The sequence below is a fragment of the Hemitrygon akajei genome, chromosome 7 (genome assembly GCF_048418815.1).
Source record: "Hemitrygon akajei chromosome 7, sHemAka1.3, whole genome shotgun sequence".
NCBI classification, from domain to species: domain Eukaryota; kingdom Metazoa; phylum Chordata; class Chondrichthyes; order Myliobatiformes; family Dasyatidae; genus Hemitrygon; species Hemitrygon akajei.
In genome coordinates, this window is record NC_133130.1 from 69,713,253 (window position 1) to 69,735,005 (window position 21,753).

The 21,753-nt window shown below is 39.2% G+C and overlaps 1 protein-coding gene across 6 annotated transcripts in view; it reads left to right on the forward strand.

Annotated features, from left to right (window-relative positions):
* The window catches only part of arid1b (AT-rich interactive domain 1B), a 417,666-nt gene that overhangs the window by 306,337 nt on the left and 89,576 nt on the right, over positions 1-21,753 (forward strand). For 3 of the 6 annotated variants that reach the window (XM_073051134.1, XM_073051137.1, XM_073051135.1), the window contains 2 exons: positions 11,195-11,534; positions 19,125-19,253. In XM_073051134.1, coding sequence (XP_072907235.1) covers positions 11,195-11,534; positions 19,125-19,253 — 469 coding nt within the window. The remainder of the gene's footprint in view (positions 1-11,194; positions 11,535-19,124; positions 19,254-21,753) is intronic. The other 3 variants (XM_073051136.1, XM_073051138.1, XM_073051140.1) reach the window with 1 other exon arrangement.

The following is a 21,753-nucleotide window of genomic DNA, read 5'->3' on the forward strand; positions in this document are numbered from 1 at the left end:
TTCTTGGAACATTGGAACCTCTTCTGGGGCAGGCATGACTTGTGCAAGAGGACAGGCTGCATCTTAAGGGAGCCAGTAACCTGATTAAGAGGTTGGCTGGTGCTACTTGGGAGGATTTAAACTAGTTTGCCAGGTCATAAAGTGGAGGGACTGAAAGGAATATAAATGTCATGAATAGTAAGAATAAGCAAGATCAAGGTAATAGGCGCAATGAAACAGGTGGGTTAAAGTATGTGTTTTTTAATACCAGGAGTATTATGGGTTAGGGTGATGAACTTAGAGCATGCATCAGGGTATGGAACTATTATGTGGCCATAACAGAGAGTTGTTTGAGAGAGGGACTGGAATAGATACTTGCAGAATTTCATTGTTTTAGAAAAGATAGAGGAGAAGGTTATGTGAGGAAAGGGTCATTGTGCTAATAATTTGGGACAGTATCAAAGCCGTACCTAGTGGGGACATAATAGAGACCTCATCAACTGAATCAAAATGAGTAGAACTTAAAAACAAGAAAAGTGGAATCATTGTAATTAGACCCTTCCCCCCAACCCCACCCATAACCACCGGTTTGGGGGGAGGGGACATTGAGAAACAGATATGCAGGCCGATTAGGGAAATGTCTAAATAGGGTCAATGTAAAGGCAATTTCAACATTCCTAATGTAGATTAGGACCTCCTTAGTTTTAGATGGGGCAGAATTTGTTAGGTCCATCCAGGAGGGTCTTTAAAACAGGATGTAGGTAGTCCATCAATGGAGGGGCCAGACTGAACCAGGTGTTGGGTAGTGATTCTGGCTCAGTGGCTGGCCTTTCTGTGGGAGAACAATTGTGGAACAGTGATTGCAGCTCCTTATGTTTTAAGATAGATTTGGATAAGTATGGATCTTTTGGGAGTATATTAAGTTGGAGCATGGCAAATTATGAAAGTATTAGACAGGAACTAGAGAGAGTTAATTGGGAATAGTTGTTTTTGGGCAATCTACATATGACATGTGGAGGTTGTCAAGAAGAGCAAGAAAGTATTTTTGAGATTCAGGAAGCTGAAAAGAAACAGAGCTCTTGATGATTATGAAGAAGCCAGAAAAAAAACTCAAGAAGGGAATTATGAAAGCTGGAAGAGGTCATGAAAAGTCCTTGGTAAATTGGATTAAAGAGAATCCCAAGGCATTCCATACATACATTAAGAGCAAGAGGATGACTAGGAAGTGGATAGGATTGCTCAAGGATGAAAGAGGAAATGTGTGTGTGGAAGTGGAGCATGTGGATGAGATCCTAAGTGAGTACTTTGCATCAATATTTACCAAGGAGAAGGACATGAAGAACAGAGAGAGCAATGTGGAGTGTGCTAATATGCTAGGGCATTTCAAAATAGAAGGAAATAGAGTTGGGACTCTTAGGAAACATTAAGATGGATAAGTCTGCAGGTCCTGATGGGATACACCCCAGGTTATTGAGAGAGACAAGAGATGAAACTGTTGGGGGCTTGACCAATATCTTTGAGTCCTCTCTATCTACAAGCAAGGACCCAAACGACTGGCAGGTAACATGTTGTTTCATTATTCAAGAAGGGAAATAAGGATAATAACTATAGACCAGTGCATCTCACATCAGTGGTGTGGAAATTACTGGAGAGGATTCTGAGTGATGGGATTTATGAGCATTTGAAAAACCACAATGTAATTAGAAACAGTCACCATGGCTTTTTGAGGGGCAGGTTCTATCTTACTGCCAGACTGAGCTTTTCAAGCAGGTGGCAAAAGTGACTAATGAAGGTAGAGCCCTGAAAGTTGCCCACATGGATAGTTTGACAAGATCTTTCATGGGAGGCTTATCCAGAAGATTAAGATGTATGGGTTCCATGGTGAATTCACAATTTGGATTCAGAACTGGCTTGAACATAGAAGATGATGGTCAGTGGTACTTATTCTGGCAGGTCAATGGGTCTGTGAGTAGTAATGTTCCACAGGAATCTGTGCTGGGATTCCTCGTACAATAACCTGGATGAATCACAGATGGGTGGTGGTGTGTATTTAATATTTCAATAATATTCGAGTAATAATGTGTGTGTGCGTGCGCGTATGCATGCATGTATATATATATATATATATATATATATATATATATAGAGTTTGATTAAGTATTCTTTGTTTAAATAATTAATTGCAGGTATATATAAAGTACATTAATTACATATATCATCACGCTTCCACATTAAACGTGTGCACCTCACTTAAAAGTATACCCGAAGTTAGACCTGCATTCCCCGATTTCTTCATCTTCTTTTGAATTAATGTTTTAAAGTTACAAACATATCATGAACCTGAGATGGTTACCATCCTGTTGAAGTGCAGCAAGATATTCGAACTAAAAAAAATGCACCAAGCAACGTCGAGTTTAAAAAAAAATCAGCATAGTACATGCTCTTCCGAAGGGAAGACATGATCGAGTTTTCTTTAAAAAGGGAGTAAAATGAGGAATTTCATGGGTTCCTAAAGAGTGAGTACTAGGTGACGAAAAGTCATTTAAAAAAACAGATACGGCTGGTTATATTGGAAAAATTGACACATTTGATTTCACAAACCATAACTAGAATACATATTCTGAACCAATTCAACAATATTTTGAAGCAAATAAAATAGCCAATGAGAAAAGAGTACCAATATTGCTCAATTCATTGGGCTTAAATGCATACAGTTTGTTTCAGTTTCACTGCACCAACCAAACCATCCAAAATGATCTTTACTGATATTGTCAAAGTAATGCAGGAATATTTCTAACCTAAGGTATTGTTGATTGCAGAACACTTTAGGCTTCATAAGCAGAGCCTAAAAGAAGTGAAATCCATTTCAGCATACATGGCAGAATTGAAGAGATTGTCTGAGCATTGTCAGTTTGGTAATAGGCTTAATAATACTAAGAGATTGTTTAGTTTGCAGAATCTTAAAGAAAATATTCTGCTTACATTTAAGAGAGCAGATAAAGTTGTGGTTTCAGTGGGAACTGCAGAAGCATTGAGTTGCAGTGAGGAGTGAAAGTGAGCATTAACAGAATTGCAGTGTTGCCCGGCTGAACAAAGTGTGTTACCATTGTGGCAGCGGCTCACATGCACCAAACAAATGCAGATTTAAAGTTAAAACTTGCAGAAAATGCAATAAAGTCAGTCACATACAAAGTGCATTTCAGGCGGGCAAAATAAATGGACTGCACAGAGAAGAGAAAATGATTTAAAAAAAAGTCGTTGAAGTTTCTAAAACAGCACTAATCTGCACACTGTTGATGAAAACCTGATGATGAAAGTGACACAGATTGTGTAGTCCTGAGGTTTACAGTTTGAAAATTAATAGTAGACGAGCACTATGGCTTACGCCAGAAGTAAATAGCAAATTAATTAAAATGGAATTGGACACTGGCTGAGCTGTTTCAGTCTTTCCACAAAATGAGTGTGAATGGTATTTCAAAGATACCAAACTGAAGCCTGCAGATATTCAACTATGAACTTATACTGGAGAAAAGGTAACTCCTGTGGGAATAACATTCGTTAACTATGAAATACACCAACAAGCTACATTGAGCTTGTTTGTATGTGGTAAGAACAGAAGGATCAACATTATGGGGGCATGATTGGTGGAAACAACTACAACTTGATTGGAGATTGTTCCACAATTTACAAACCACATTCCTTACAATAAAGCCATATGAAAGCAAATTAAGAAATGTACTGATGAGGTCACAGCTGTCTCTATGCTGAGCATTAAGAACTGTTCCCAACAGAGGACAGACAGGTGTTGGTGCCAACCTCTCTGCCTCTGGTTGGAAGGCATATTGGGCCAAGGGGGGACCATGCTGCTCAGAGGAGTCATGAAAGTGACAGAAGTAGTGGTCCAACTACAATAGCTTTTTTTAGACAATGTATCTGAGAATGCTTTTAATGTGTTAATCAGACAGTTACTTGCAAAATGTGGCTTGGTTTTGAGCTGGGAGAGAATTCAAGGAGTTTCAGGAAAGATGCAAGCAATCAGCTTTTGTGAATATAAAGAACCAGAATCTACTTTGTGTATATTAAGGTTATTGCATGAATTTCAAGGGGGAAGACAAAAAGCTGCTTGTAAAAGTAGATGCAAAGACCAAAGCCAATCTTCCATTTTTGAATGGAAGACCAAAAAGAAAGGTGTCAATGGAGACACAAAATCAGGATTCATCAGATGATGATGTGGATGAGGAAGCCAAGAGGAGAGATCGATCGTAAAGGGAGCAATAGAAAGATAAATAAGAGAATATTCCAGTGAGCTAAATACGCCTTCCCAATGTCAAGGTAGGCAAACTAGAAGAAGAAAAAGGACAGAGAAGAAAGGTGTTCAAATGTGTCAGAATCACTTCCTGTTGTTTCAGAGTCAACTGCCACAACCACCACAGAAGAGGCCCCCAAACCTAAGATTGTTTCACAGTTACAGATCTCCCCTGCCAAGTAGAGTGACCCTCCGGTCAGGGAAAACCATTATTCCACAAGAGTGAGAAAGCCACCACAGCAATTTAAACTTTAAGCCTGTTTTACAATGTTGTGGATGTCTGTATATAATAGTTATATAGTATACTGTGTACGTAGCTGAGATGCATTCCATATTGAGTTGGAGTTTATAACGAAGCAGAGAGGAGTGTTGTGTATTTAATATTTCAATAATTTTGTAATTGTGTGTGTGTATATTGTTTGATTAAGTATTCTTGTTTAAATAATTAAGAGTTATATGTAAAAATATGTTAATTGCGTATGTCATCGCACTACCGTGTGATATGTGTGTGCCTCACTTAAAGTGAACCTGAAGTTAGACCTGCATTCCCAGATTCTCATGTTTCCCTTTAAATTAGTTGAATGTTTTGAAGTTACAAAGAATAACAGGTAGGTTAGTAAGTTGCAGATGATAGAAAGATTGGTGGAGTTGTGGCTAGCATAGAAGACTAACAAAGAATACGGTGGGATATAGATCAGTGGCAAATATGGGCTAAGAAATGGTAGTTTAACCTGGCTAAATGTAAAGTTTTGGGAGATCAAATGTAAAGGGATGTAAACTGTTAATGGCGAGATCATAGGGTCCAAGTCCATGGATCCCTGTAAGTGGTTACACAGGTCGGTAGGATGGCATGCTTGTCCTTAATGAGTCGAGGAATAGAATTCAGGTGGTTATATTGCAGCTTTTTCAAACTCTAGTTAGGTTGCATCTGGAGTATTGCATTCAATTCTGGTTGCCGGATGTGGAGGTTTTGGAGAGGGTGCAGAAGAGATTTACCAGGTTCCTGGATTAGAGGGAATGTGCTATTCTGGGTAGTTTGGACAAACTTTTGGTTGTTTTCTCTGGAATGGTGGAGGCTGGGGGGGAAATCTGATTGACGATAATAAGATTTTGAGAGGCACATAGACTCTTTTTCCTGGGGTTGAAATATCCAAAACCAGAGGTAATGCACTTAAAGTGAGAAGGAGTAAGTTCAAGGGAGATGTGTATGACAAAATTTTCACTCGATGGTGGGTGCCTAAAATGTGCAGCTGGGATACTGATATGACAGAGACATTCAAGAGGCTCTGAGTAGGCACATGAATGTGCAGGAAATAGAGGGATACGGGCATTGTGTAGGGTGAAGAGATTAATTTGGCTGGACATTGTTAATTTAATTAGTTCAGCACAAGGTCCAAAGCATTGTTGAGGATCCCTACCACCTATTCCACAATCTCTTTGACACTGTACGGCCAAGAAGGAGGTATAGGAGCAACAGGACTAGGTCTGTCAGACTAGATAACAGCTTCATCCCTCAAGCTCACCCTGACACCACCAAGGTCACATCACTAGGATGGTGAGCTGTTTACTATTTACCTGTGCTGTGCTTTACTATGTGCAGTTTGAATTATATTTCATTAACTTGTACTGTAATATTTTGGTTTATGTGTTCTGTGTAATGTCGTGTGGGTGCATCATGGTCCAGAGGAACGTTGTTTCATTTGGTTGTTTATATGTAGTCAGATGACAATAAATTTGAACTTGATCATGGGCTGAAGGATCTGTTCCTGTTCTATGTTCTGTGCTGTAAGAAAATATCAGTCACAGTTTTTGTTAAATCTTTTCTGTGGGATAGTTATCTAAACAGTCTCAGAATTTTACTCCCACCAGAGTAGAACTGCCACGAGTTCTTGCAGGACCTTGGAAAGAGATAGATTATTCTCATGCAATGAGTCTGAAGTGCTCCAAGGGACTCAGGAAAATTGTCTTGCAAGAGGCTGAGGATACCTTCAGCAGAGCAGTTATCAGCCTTGCCAGCTGTCAAAGGATGGAAACAATAAAAATGTCCTGATCCCTGGGATTTGCAAAGCAATGTGTCCAGTCACCTGGATATATCAGTGTAAATGCTAGAACTCAAACTGAAAACAGACCAATATAAAAGCAGAGAAGAGAAAAAGATTAATTCTAATCCCTTCCTTCCGTCTGGGCTCAGTTTGAATTTGAGGCCCAGAAAACATTGCTGCTCACAGAGCCACTCTGTGCCTGGAACCAATTCTTTAAAACTACACACGAATACGAAAAGGCAATTTTCTAGGTAATGATGCTTAGAATCTTAGTTTATGAATGGTCAGAACCCCATAAATATGACCAGCATCGGTCAGTCCATGATTGTGCTGTGTTCAGATTTCTCCCCTGCCATAACATTGTCCAGTTATCTTGTTTATGATGAGTTATGTTCGGTGCCTGATAGATTCGTCAGAATTTCTTATTGTGTAACAGACTCTTCACTGAAGAAATTTCACCAAAGCCTTGGGAGAAAATTGATTGCTCAGAGTCCAGCTGAACTGTGCTGGTCAGGCATCTGTTCAGCTGATTCTGTTTAATCACTTCATCATCTGTTGCCCATCAGGATTTATGCCAACAAATTGCTAACCGATTAAAGTAACATGGAAGTACAATTGCATGCTGCTTTGTGGGAGGGCTTGCCTTTTTCTTGTGTCATTTGTTAGCCTCTAGTTTGAGAATTATAAACAATAATGTAATTAGTGTAAACAGTTACCAGCTTAAACAGAGTGTCTATTTTCATGTTACAAATGTTCAAGGAACTGATAAAGCAACAATTAGCTACTTTTTGACAATTGCTATGTCTTCCATAGAATGGTCATCGCTGTTTTCAGGCAATTAGAGACATTGCTGACCAAAAATCTTTAAAATCTGTCAACAACTGAAAAACAATGCACATGCTTTCTACTAAGTAACCTGCATGCACTGTTCTCGATTCTAAGGCTGGCTATTTAAAATCCATTACAATAACAGAATGTTTAAATGTGTCTTCCAATTTATTACATTGTTTCTTATTTTTATCATAGTTTCACAGCCCGTAAGAACATTGAAATAATGCAAGCAGTCTACATTCATTTAGTTAAGAATATTAAGACTATGTGTGTTGCTGGGAGAATTTAGTTAAAATTTATTTAGCAATACAGCACAGAATAGGCCCTTCCAGTCCTTTGAGCCATGCTGCCCCAGCAACCCCACAACTCTGATAACCCTACCCTAATCATGGGATAATTTACAGTGACCAATTAACCTACCTGATATGTCTTTGGACTCTGGGAAGAAACTGGAGAACCCGGGGAAAACCCAGTCATTCCACAAGACTCCTGACAGAATGGCACTGGAATAATTCCAGACTCCGGAACGCCCCGGCTGTAATAGCATCATGCTAACTGTTATGCTACCGTGGTGCCCCAGTTGCACTAGCAGTCCCACATTGAAGGCTGATCTAGAAGGTTCAGTCGCCTGGGATTCAGGGTGACCTAGAGAGGTGGATTCAGAATTAGCTCGATAATAGGAAGCAGAGGGTGATGGCTGAAGACTGATTCTCTGACTAGATGCCTATGACTAGTGCTGAGCCCAGTGGTTAGTGTTGGGATCTCTGTTTTTCATTATTTATGTAAATGATTTGGATTTGAATGTTCATGGCAGGATTAGCAAGTTCGCTGATACTAAATTAAGGGGTCTTGTTGATAGTGAAGCAGGTTACAATGAACTGCCTAGAGACCTTAATCAGTTAGAAAGATGAGCTGAGGAATGGCAAATGGATTTCAGCTTAATTAAGTGAGGTGATGCATTTTAGACAGTCAAATTAAGATAGGACTTGTACAGTGAACCACAGGGTACTGTCGAGTGTTGTGGAACAGTACAAGTGCACAGTAAACTGAAAGCGACCGCACAAATAGATATGGTGATGAAGCAGGTGCTTGGCATGCTGGCCTTCATCAGTAGGGCATTAAGAGTTAGAACATTATGTTGAAGTTAAAGTTGGAGGTGAGGCTATGCTTTGAGTATTGTGCACAGTTTTAGTCACCCTGTTATAGGAAAGAAATTGTTAAAAGATTGACAAGGATGCTGTCTGCACTAGAGGGCCTGAGTTATAGGGTGAGGATTGACATGATGGGAGGATGGAGTGACTTCACAGAAATTTATATAGATGAGAAATATGGATAAGGTGATATGGATAGACTTTTTTCTAACATTGGGGAGTCCAGAACTAGAGGGCACAGATACAAAATATGAGGGAAGAGATATGACAGGTAACTTCTTTCCACCGAGGGCAGCAAGCACCTGGAATGAGCTGCCAGAGGAAATGGTTGAGGCGGGTGTACTTGCAGCATTTACGAGGTATTTGGATAGGTACATGGAGGGGAAGGACTTGATGGGTTATGGGCCAAACATGGGCAACTGGTACTAACAGAGGATGCTGTGGTTGGCATGGTCCAGTTGGAGCTAAGGTCCTGTTTCAATGCTGTAGTACTTAATGACTCTGTAACAGCAGTGATCCAATGCGCAGTGAGTATTTTCTGTTGGCTTCAAAGTCAAGGTTTCAGTATTTTTGATGTCTTATGTGATATTGAAAAAATAGGAAGAATATTAACCAACACCTGCCTGCCCCCCATCTTGTCAAAAACCAAGCCTGTTTCTCACATCTCCAGTTCTTCGTCCCCAGTTCCAGAGTTTAATTCCTTGCCTTCACCTGTTTGTAACTTAAATTCTCTAACCTATTAACTCTTCACACAGTATCTCATTCTGGTTTGTTATGCATTTTTCCACCAGCTTCCTCTCTGATTTCACTTATTTCTCCAAATTCCTCACTGAAAAACTCTTTTTTAAAACTTACTTCTTCAGCTTAGTTTTTTCTTGTTTTTCCTTTTGAATCAGCATTTTTATTTTATTCATTTACACTTTTGCAAAATATTTTGTAAGGTTTTCCTGCCTTAGCATTTCAATACAGGAATTACCATTTTAGTTGCAAGATGATACCTATGATAGTAAAATACTTCAGTAATGCATTGATAGGTTATTTCATATACTTTAATTTCCACTATGCAATTTTAGTTTGCGACCGTATGATTTGGCTAAGCGTGCTTCCCAATGTGGTCTTTTAAGTTGTTTCTTTATCACATCTGTTTAGTTTTAGAAGTGTGTAGATAAATGCTCATTTTTATTTATGGATGACATTGAATTGAAAATATATATTTGGGTTTGTAATGTTGGAGGGGAATGGGGTTGTGCTCTGTGAATGTAAAGCTGTATATCCTAAAATACAATGCTGGTAGTTACTAAGAATTGACAGAACTTAAAAGATTAAATTCAACTTTCAGTTTGTGTGAATTTTATAGCCGAGGCAATCTTATACTCAAAGATTTAAAGGTAGAAGCATTTAATGGAAATGGTTTCTGGAGTATAACACAAGTAACAAATTAAATTTGACATGTTCCTCAAGGCTCACATAATATTTATAATTTATTGTTAATAGAGATAAATGCATTATTGAGCTAATGCTAGAGGCAGGTGGCATTTTTGTATACATGCTCACACACTCTATTTTGAAGGTGATATTTAGCTGATTTGAAAACTTTCTTATCCCAGTTTTCTTTAGGAAGGTAAAGTATTATTGTGCCTAACCAAAGTGTATAGATTAGGTCATTGAGGAATGTTGCAATCTATCCAGTAATTCTTTGTTACTGATTCTTCTATCCCCTAGCATTTTAGATTAACCACAATGCTGAAACCAGGTGCAAGTTTAAGCTTATAGCTTTGAAAGGTTTGTGTCATGTCTGAGTAGCTATTCACATGTAATTTTAATGATTTTTCCATCCATTAACACATGCAGTATATTTGTGCCCAAGCAAGATGTATAACACACCATGATGTACATGGATTTCTGCAAGTGAAAAAAACTTACATTGAATGCTGTTTAAAACAGGTTGTTTATTGCCTGAAGCTGTACAAGGAGTTTGAGACTTATTAAATCCATGAGTTTTTTGATTTGTACATCGGATATTGATATTCTGTTGGACAAGATAAAGATAGCTTTATTTGTCACATGTACATTGAAGAATACAGTAAAATGTATCAACAACCAACACAGTCTGAGTATTTGCTGGGGGCAGCCACAGGTGAAGCCGTACTTGTGGCGCCAATATCGCTTGCCCACACTCACTGACCCATATGTCTTTGGAATGTGGGAGGAAACTAGAACACTCAGAGGAAACCCACACGGTCAAGGGGAGAATGTGCACAGTCCTTACAGATCGGGCTCCTTTCAGACCTGATTCTGGGGCAAGAAAGATGGTTTGGAATATCCCCAAATGTACCTGAAACTATTCAACCCATTAAACAAATACGCTTCCATAGTCAAAGCACATAGTATTATTCAGATAGATGTCAACTTAGATGTTTGATTAGGTACACCAATTTAAATTAGCTAATTGGTTGATGAAGTGTTTGCAACCTGCTCTTTGAGGCTAAGCATGAGTAACTTTCAGCTTTGGTTTACTTTTCAGTTATTAAAATTACATTTTCAGCATTGGAAGGACTTTTGAGATTTGCAGTCTCTTGTTACAAATGTTTTCCTTCAGTACTCTAATTGAAGAAATATTTAAATATTCATTTGAAACTTGTAATTAATTATTATTGAGATGTAGATACATGCTTTAGAACTGTGATCTTAATATTATTCCTAGCCAAATTTCACTTTTAAAGGGTCGATGTAATGTCTCTGTTCTAATTGTCCAATAGTTGTCATTTAAAATCATGTAATGTTACTTATTTCAACTGATGAGTGATTGTTGCATCCTATTTTTTTGACTACAGACGTTTCATTGCAGGCTGAGACCAACTTATTCCAATGGCTTTCTGTTTTAGGTAATTATCCCAGACCGCCTAATTATGGTGGAGTACCGAACGCCAACTACAGTGGTCCAGGTCCAGGCATGAATAACAACATGAGTGTGAATATGAACAACCAGATGCATGGTCAGGGTCCAACTCAACCTTGCAGTAACATGACAGTAGGGAGAATGTCATCATCAGGGATGTCAAACTGGCCTTACTCTGGCAACATGAGCAATATGACCCCAAACTCTCCAAGCATGTCACAGCAGGTTGGCGCAGGAATGGGACCGCCAATGGCAACTGTAAATCGCAAGGCTCAGGAGGCTGCTGCTGCTGTGATGCAGGCTGCAGCAAACTCTGCTCAGAACAGGTATGCAAAAAACAAAATTGTCTCTATAGGTTGGATGCTGTATTTGTAAACGTCTTTGAAATTTCCAAAATAGAAGACGTTAATGAAGGCAATCAAGTAAATTTTGGCTCTGATTGTCAATCCTCACACTGACATTCATTCTTAAGAAATAGATATGTAGCTGATTTAAATTAGGCATAATTAAATTTGGAAATTTCCACTGGTACAGTGCAGAGTGCTGTTGACCTGACTGTAGTTTTAATCTGTTTTAATTTATGATAAATGGCAATATACTTGTCAGATATTAAATGTGGTTCCTGTCATGAGGCTTTTGGATAATACTGTCATTTTCTAAACAATTGTATATGGCTTATTCATGTTATTACAGTCAGTCAAGCATTTCAGAACTCAGAAGGGCTGCTTGCAGATTGTCTCTGTGCTGCCCATGGTATGCACAACTTCTCAATTTTCTAGATTTCCAACAGGTACAGTACACACCGGACTAGAAACTCTTGGGGAGGAAACATAGCCCTGTCTAGTTATGCACTTTTCAGATCATTCCCCCTTTTGGATGATTCCACAACTGCATTGTTTCGACAAGCAGGCTGAATAATGAAGTTAGAAAAGACTGAAAATATGAAACCATGAACCTTGTATCCCTTTTTCTCAGTTTACTTTGAACTACTGAAATAGATAGACATTTGAAAGAAAGTTGCAATGATTTAAAGATTTTAAATGCAGCTTCTCCTCTCCAAATAGAGTAAAATCAGAAGTATTATCAGTGTTTACCTTTTGATTATAATATAAACTGACCACAGTTACAACAGTTAATTATTCTCAGCTCTCAAAAGGCTATTTCCATTCACTAAGCAGGTATTACACATATACATAAATTTGTTTATCAGTGCAGCCATTCTTATGGCAGTTGGTTGACAGAATTACCAAAGTACATCTCAGTATTTATTGTTAACCAGTGATATTTTTGCCTAGGAACTAAAATCAATAAATCTATACAGAACGTTACCGTGAACAATTATTAAAAGAAGCTGTAGGTGATTTAAGTAAGTAACAAATGTTAAGCTTGCACAGCACAGTGTTTTACTTAAAAGAAATACGTTAACTGTAGACTCCAGAAAATTCATATTTTCATATAAGTTTTTTTCCAAAAAAAGAATTCACTTACATCTATTGTTAGACAAGACAATAAAATATTGTCAGTAGATTTAACATTCAATCATTATATTTAAAATGTTTCCCGTAATCTGAATTTCCAATTGTTTCTTTTTTAATAAAGCAAGTAATATCTGAGAAAATCTATGAATAAAATCCAATTCTGAGTATTTCAGAATATACTTAGTTGCAAGAATGAACTGTGTTCAGTCACATTCTTTCCAAAGAAATGTATGGCTTTATATCAGATGAGATTAGTGAACAAACTGTCTTTCATACATGCTGAATTACATTCTCAGTTAATCAGTTCGTGTTCTTGCTGTTTGATGGTCATGATGTGGAAGCAAAGCATTCCATTGGGTCCCTAGGAGCTAACAATTGGGCTGCATACCTCTAATGTGCTTCCTATTGGAATAATCGAGGAATGTCATTGGAGTAAGTTATGGTGCAACTATTTTTAACTTATGCGGAAATACTTGAGACTAAATGCCTGTAAGAGAATTAGAAAACAAACTGAAGCAGAAAATCTTAAATTACTGGTAAATTGACAAAATATTACTTTTTGCCCCCCATTGCCCCTGGGAATATAGCCCTCTCTGATACAAATGTTGGGACATACTACTGTAGTGGACTACTATTGTAGCTCCTTGGTAATCTGTTGATTTTTGCTTTATTTCCCCCAGCTTTGAAGCTTCTGAATGTTTCTTTTTTTTGAATGGCTGAGCTAGAAACTTAATACAGCCATTACACATTGGTTCACTCTGGCTGTCTCTTCAGTGCAGGCTGGGTAACTTTTTACCTTTCTCAATTAGTGTCCTGTTACCATTCATGCAGCCATATATAAGCCTTGAATGTTTGAACTGAGAAATTAATGATGTAATTGACATTATTTTGTGGTTCTGATGTTGTGTGATACAGAATTACTTTCTGTTGCTTTATTTGTATTTCCCTTCAATAATAATTGTGCTAGTTTTAACTCCATTTGTTATAGTTGCAGGAAGGAAGGATAATTGCTCTGAAATGAGTATTTTTTATTTAATGCTCATTCATCAATATTGAATTTTATAGTAATTTTACTCATCAATAAGCAAACGTTGTTAGCAGCCAAGTATTTTAAAGTTTAAATGTAGTTCCAATTCTGCCAGAATATGTTGCTTTACACTCCATGTCCAAAATATTTATGTGCATTAACATGCAATGATTACAGTTTCATGTGAGAAATAATATGTAACTATTCGTGCAACATTTTGCAATGTTGGCAATCAGCAAACCAAAAATTCTTCCGAAGTACAGAGCATTATAGGTGATGCATGCTTAATGGAGAATATATGACAAAACATATATGAAGGAAATATGCCATTGGTTTGCACAGAATGTTTTCTTTGATCATCTGATACACTCTGCTTATTGTTAATTTGCACACAACACAAAGGTTGCAATTTTAGCAATTAAAAGTGCAATTTGTATGGGCTGGGAGTAGAGTACTGAAAATACGGGACACCCAGTTTTAGCCTTACTTGTAAATTAGGCAAAGCCCTTTCCATTTGCGATTCCTTGTTTGGATGCAAGTTGTGTAGAAACAGAATGTGTTATCCAATGAGAAGCAATCAGACATTCAGACAAAAAGATATTGCACTATCCAAAACAACAAACACAAAATGTTGGAGGAACTCACCAGTTCAGGCAGTACCTGTGCAGTGAACAGTCAGTCAACATTTCAGGCTAAGACTCTTCTTCAGGACCGTCAGCATATCTTCAGTTTGAGCAGTTTTTGTGAAGTAGTGTTATAATTCAACTGGACAAATGTATAGATGACCAGCTAATGAGGAGCTATTAAAAAGTATTTATATTAATAAACACAGGTCAATTTACCATTACAGGACTGAAATAAACCTGGTGCTGCACTACACTCTTTCAAGGCTTTAAAGAGTTCTTTTAATTCTTACTCACATTTTCTCTGAATATTTGAAAATAAATGAAAATACACAATCTGTCTTAACTCTGTCTGAAGTAATTAGAGTTGCAGTTTCCTTCGGAAATGTTAATCATTTTCTGGTTAGCACCCAGTCTGAATAATTCTTTCATTCTGAATATTAGATTTGGTTGAATATTGTTTGAGTTGCTAGAAGCTCCATATGACAGCCTTGTTATACAAACAATAAACCACTTGATTGTTACAATTTAGTGGGAGAAGCAATTTGAAAATTCTGTGTTTCTCTGTGGTTTACTGTCAAGTAACACCTATTTAACACTGTTTTAAAATGGCACCTTGTCAAACCAGAACACTTTGTGATACATGTTTTGGATTTGTGTTTTTGTGGGTTGTGTTCAGAATATTTTTGTGGATCAGTTTTAAAGTTTGAGTATTGGATTCTTTTGTACAATATGAAAAGATATTATTTGAATATCTCTTTTTATACAAACTAATTCAGAAATTTCATTGTTTTAAAATTTGGCATAATTTAAATTGACCTTTTGATAATATACCTGAGTAACTAGAATCCATTCTGAAAATTAACCTGTCTCAAAACTCAGTAAGCAGCTTATTATTCTGTCAGGTGGTGTATATGCTTTGAATGTGTGGTTAGTGAAAAGGATTCTCCTTAATTTGTGTGAGCTCTTTGTTCTTCTGCCCTTCTTTCCTGACTATCCCTCAAATTTCTTGTGTACCTTGTCCATGTTAGCATTTTTCATTAATAGAGTCTAACTAGAGTGGACAAGAGAGGCTCAGAAAATCCAAGATTATCCTTTTCTCAGCATTTGCTTATGCACGTCACAGCAGGAGTTACTGACTAGTAATCAGGAATAGGGAAAGTCAGTAAATTTTTGTATTCATACTATTGCAAGGTTTTGTACTCATCAGAGATTGGGCTGGAACATTCCATAAGCTGAATTGTTCAGCACTTCATCATGTTATCCACCAAATTTAATGGTTTTGATGAAAAGTACTAATGTACATTTATAAAAGCCCAAAATGCTGGCAGAACTCAGCAGGCCAGACAGCATCTATGGGAGGAGGTAGTGACGACGTTTCGGGCCGAAACCCTTCATCAGGAGTGAAGTAACATGGGATGGTCAAGGGGGGATAAGAAGTGGGGGGAGGGATAAAGTAGAGAGCTAGGAAGTGATAGGTTGGAGGGAAATCGGCTGGGGGAAGTTGGAGAATTATGGGAAATAAAAGAGAAAGAAAGGGCTGGGGGGGAGATATATTGTGGGGGGGTAAAAGAGAGAGAAAGAGAACCAGACTGAAATAATAGATAGAGATGGGGGTAAGGGGGGGGGCAGGGGTATCAACAGAAGTCTGTGAGTTGGATGTTCATGCCGGCAAGAAGGAGGCTACCTAGGCGGGAGATAAGGTATTGCTCCATCGACCTGCGCGCAGCCTCATCTTGACGGTAGAGGAGGCCATGGACAGACATGGCGGAGTGGGAGTGGTCTGTGGAATTGAAGTGTGTGGCCACAGGGAGATCCTGCCACTGCTGGAGGACTGAGCGCCGGTGTTCGACGAAACTGTCTCCCAGTCTGCGGCGGGTCACCCAATGTATAAATGGCCACATCGGGAGCACCGGATACAGTATATCACCCCAGTTGACTCGCAGGTGAAGTGGTGCCTCACCTGAAAGGACTGTCTGGGGCCTGAGATGGTGGTGAGGGAAGAAGTGTGGGGGCAGGTGTAGCACTTCTTCTGTTTGCAGGGATGAGTGCCCGGAGGGAGGTCCATGGGGAGGGATGGGGGGATGAATGGACAAGGGAGTCGCGTAGGGAGCGATCCCTGCGGAAAGCCGAGAGTGGGGGGGGAGCGGAAGATGTGGCTGGTGGTGGGATCACGTAGGAGGTGGTGGAAGTTACGGAGGATTATACATTGGATCTGTAGGCTGGTAGGGTGATAGGTGAGGACCAGGGGGACTCTATCCCTGGTGGGCTGGCGGGTGGATGGGGTGAGGGCAGAGGTGCGTGAAATACGGGAGACGTGATGGAGGGCAGAGTTGATAGTGGACGAAGGGAAGCCCATTTCTTTAAAAAAGGAAGACATCTCCTTTGTCCTAGAATGAAAGGCCTCATCCTGAGAGCAGATGAGGCGGAGGAATTGAGAGAAAGGGATAGCATTTTTGCAGGAGACAGGGTGGGAGGAGGAATAGTCTAGGTAGCTGTGGGAGTTAGTAGGTTTGTAGTAGACGTCGGTGGATAGGCTGTCTCCAGAGATAGAAACAGAAAGATCTAGAAAGGGGAGGGAGGTGTCAGAAATAGACCAGGTGAATTTGAGGGTGGGGTGTAAGTTGGAGGTGAAGTTAATGAAGTCGACGAGGTCAGCATGCGTGCAGGAGGCAGCGCCAATGCAGTCGTCGATATAACGCAAGAAAAGAGGAGGACAGATACCGGTGTAGGCTTGGAACAACCTACTACTGCTTCGGCCCTGAAACTTTTGGATCACATGCTAACCCAGACCCCGTATTATAGTTCCCGTATTTCACGCACCTCTGCCCTCACCCCATCCACCCGCCAGCCCACCAGGGATAGAGTCCCCCTGGTCCTCACCTATCACCCTACCAGCCTACAGATCCAACGTATAATCCTCCGTAACTTCCGCCACCTCCTACGTGATCCCACCACCAGCCACATCTTCCCCTCCCCCCCCACTCTCGGCTTTCTGCAGGGATCGCTCCCTACGCGACTCCCTTGTCCATTCATCCCCCCCCCATCCCTCCCCACCGACCTCCCTCCGGACACTTAAACTTGCAAATGGAAGAAGTGCTACACCTGCCCCCACACTTCTTCCCTCACCACCATCCCAGGCCCCAGACAATCCCTTCAGGTGAGGCACCACTTCACCTGCGAGTCAACTGGGGTGATATACTGAATCCGGTGCTCCTGATGTGGCCATTTATACTTTGGGGAGACCCGCCGCAGACTGGGAGATCATTTCGCCGAACACTGGCGCTCAGTCCTCCAGCAGTGGCGGGATCTCCCTGTGGCCACACACTTCAATTCCACAGACCACTCCCACTCCGACATGTCTGTCCATGGCCTCCTCTACCGTCAAGATGAGGCTGCGCGCAGGTCGATGGAGCAATACCTTATCTCCCGCCTAGGTAGCCTCCTTCCTGCCGGCATGAACATCCAACTCACAGACCTCCGTTGATACCCTTACCCCCATTCCTATCTATTATTTCAGTCTGGTTCTCTTTCTCTCTCTTTTTTCCCCCCCTCAATATATCTCCCCCCAGCCCTACCTTTCTTTCTCTTTTATTTCCCATAATTCTCCACCTTCCCCCAGCCCATTTCCCTCCAACCTATCACTTCCTAGCTCTCTACTTCATCCCTCCCCCCACTTCTTACCCCCCTTGACCATCCCATGTTACTTCACTCCTGATGAAGGGTTTTGGCCCGAAACGTCGTCACTACCTCCTCCCATAGATGCTGTCTGGCCTGCTGAGTTCTGCCAGCATTTTGTGTTTTTATTTATTTCCAGCATCTGCAGATTCACTCGTGTTGCCTTTGAATACACATTTATAGTTGTACCAGCAATATGATTGATTATGATCACATGCCTACCCTGCAAAGAAGACTTGTATAATAAGGTATTACGTTTTAAGTATAATAACCCATAGTTCATATGAAATCTCAATGAAAAAGATTACGCCATTAGAAGAATAAAACCAACTATCATGCATATTGTAAGAGAGCTTTACAACAATGTGCATTCACAACTTTCAATGACTAGGTTTCCATTGTTTCGGTTTAGAATTGCTTGGAAAGCAACTGAAATCTGAAATAAATAAAAGCCCAATAAGGATAGTATCCACTCTGACACTTAAGAAATACAGGCCATAATGTCTCAGAATTAATTACTATTGTAGTATAGTTGACTTCATCCAGACCTGTTGACGTGACATTACTACTGATCTTCGTGTCTCCAATGTGGGACTCACTTGTGTAGACATCCAGTGAAGACAGAATCAAATGATGCTGTCACTCCTCCTTTAGTCTGTTTAGTCTGTCAGAAATTAGTCCCTGCGTTGTTCTTATTGTATGATCAACCGGACAAGGTTTTGGCAAATTAATTCAATTTATGGAAGTGAACCTCAAAAGTTATTAGTTGAAGATGAAAACAGTCAATTGAGAAAATGGAAAAAAGTATCAGTTTTATTGTAAACAGTTAATCTTTAAATCTGATAAGTTCTCACTATTAATTTTTAAATTATTATTAATTTAATATATATGAGAATCCAATACTTAAACCTTAAATACTTAGAAAATTAAGGAAAGGTTATTGGACATAGAAAAACATGAAATTAAACTTTAAAACCCATCATGCTTAAACTGACTGTTAAATCTTCAAATCTCATTTTGATTGTTGAGGATTGATGGGTTAAATTGTAAGAGCTAAATGAAGAACTGACACAGAATAAAAACAAAGGAGCTATTTTTTTCCCAATTTAGGCCACCGTACATTAGGTCGCCTGGTTATCCCAGTCAGACTGGGCCTGGTGGACGTCCTGTGTTTCCACCACAACATCCCAACTATGGCAACACTCAGGCTCCCTTGATGTACCAGCCTGACCAATACGGGTAGGTAGCTGTTATATGATTGGTTCTGCTGTGGGACCATGGTGTATCCCAGCAGGATTTATAACCCAACTGCAAAAAAAAAAGAGGATTGTTCTTTGTGATTTCCTTTTTTGATTCTGTTTAGTTATGTTTTGTACTAACCAGAGCTATGAAAGAATGAAAATAAAATGCATGCCTCACACCTGCATGGCTTTTGGCATGGCTGAACCTCTTCCTGCCTAATAGGGAAGTTGTAAACCGCAGTGCAGAGCTATTACATTACAAAGACTGGGGACTGCATTCAAAAATTTCAAGTCCTTCTCATTACACAGTTTATTCAAGACCCATTGAGGAGCTGAACATTCAAGTGCAAAAAAAAATGTGATTGACTCTCAAGCACGTCTAACTCTGATACCTTTAGTCATTGGATTGAACTTTAACTGAACACATTTAGTTTTTAGTGTGTGTAATATTATATGGAACAGAAATATTCACCTGATTTATTGGAAAAACGCCCCCAACATTGACTGTAACAATTACCTTAATGAGTGATCTGTCATGCTGTTTTTAGTGGAAGAAGATGGGGAGAGTCATGACTCTATTTTGCCTTTTTTTAAAAAAATCATTTCAGGAGCCCCTCTCCTTGAATAGTGAGAGGTTGGCTTCTAGCTTCAGCCAGTATCACTTCAGCTGATAGTTGAAGGTGCATCCCAAGCTTACTGGCCTTTTACACAATATTCCCCAAAATAGTCTGGAAAAGTATCTAAGCAGTATAAACCACCTGCACCTCCTAATTTTAGGCTCAGAGTGAAATGATTAACCGCGCTTTGTTTAAAATGGCAGTTTTTGATGAAATAATTGGAAACAATATCTGAAGACTTTGGTCCGAGAGGACTGTTAGTTCACTCAGGGTATTTCAATAATTGTGCCATTTCTTGTGCATATCGTGTTCTCTCCCCAGCAGTCTGCTACAATGTCTTATTATTTTGCCAATAGGAACATTGACAGCTAATGTTCAAATGTATTGTACACAAAATCTCAAGGTATGGAACCCATGTTATGAAATTCCTTGTAATCTTTGCATTTCTAACACAACTAAAAACAACAAGAAAAGTTCACATGATAGTGATTTGATGTAAACGAGTTTAGAAGAGCATTTTCAGCAATGTAAAGTTCTTCTAGTATTTGCCTCTAGGGTGTTACAAAACACAATTTACATGTGCAATGTGTTTTTAAAGGCTTCATGCTTAAATGTACAATAAAACCAATATTGATTTATTAAAAACAGCTGAACTCTCTATGATATCTACGATAGTCTATGATATTGAAAAGGCTGAGAACTTAAAGTTTTGAATTTTTAGTTAAGTGTTTTTGTCCTTTTTCAGAAGGAGGGCATACGTTTGTTCTGGTTTGTATTGTCTGTGATTCCGGATTGAATCTTAGACACCAATCCAATACATTTTAATGAAAATAGTGATATATTTATCAGGTTTATAATGATAAAAAAAAAAACAGAAAGCTTGTATTACTTTTTAGTCATGGAAGTGATTTTGCAGGTCTTACTTATAATTCCATTGGATGTGTGTGTTACAAAGATAAATCATTGAAATCTCCTCGGTATACAATTTGGTAAGAGAAGACGTTTCTTTGATAAATATTTATGTGCTTGAAGTTGTAGCCATTAATTCTGGTTGCTATTCAATGAAAAAATGGAATGAATTGAAAAGTATTACCAAACCATGGGTTAGAAGCAACTTCTATATCTTGGAAAAAAATGGAGGATAAAATGGCAAGTACAAACTTTACAGAAGGATCTAAAAATAAATATTATTGGTCATTTTTTGAAAAAGATCAGTAACTATTGAGAGCAAACCATTCATCAAACTTTGCTATAGCCACTATGCTATCACCTCCTTTTGGATGCAGATTAGTAGGTAATTACATTTACAAATTTGAGATAAAGAGCCACTTTTAACTAAATAAAATTCAATGAGTGATCACTGATGAGTTACTGGAGTACAGTTAGAGGTTTTTCATTCACGGGATGTGGGCGTTGTCAGCTAAGTCAGCATTTATTGCCCATCCCTAGTTGCCCTTGAGAAGTTAGTGATGAGCTGCCTTCTTGAACTGCTGCAGTCTCTGAGGCGTAGGTACACCCATAGTGCTGTTAGGGAAAGAATTCCATGATTTTGAACCAGCAACAATGAAGGAACAGTGATATGTTTCCAAGTCAGGATGGTGAGTGATATGGAGGGGATTTCCAGGTGGTGATCTTCCCAGGTATCTGCTGTTCTTGTCCTTCTAGATGTTAGTGGTCGTGGGTCTGGAAGGTGCTGCCTTAGGAACTTTGGTGTGTGGTGCAATGCATCTTGTAGATAGTACACACTTCCGCAACTGTTCGTCGATGGTGGAGGGATTGGATGCTTGTGGAAGCGTTGCTAATCAAGTGGACTGCCTTGTACTGAATGGTGTTGAGTTTCTTGAGTGTTGATGGAGCTGCACTCATCCAGGCAAGTGGCGA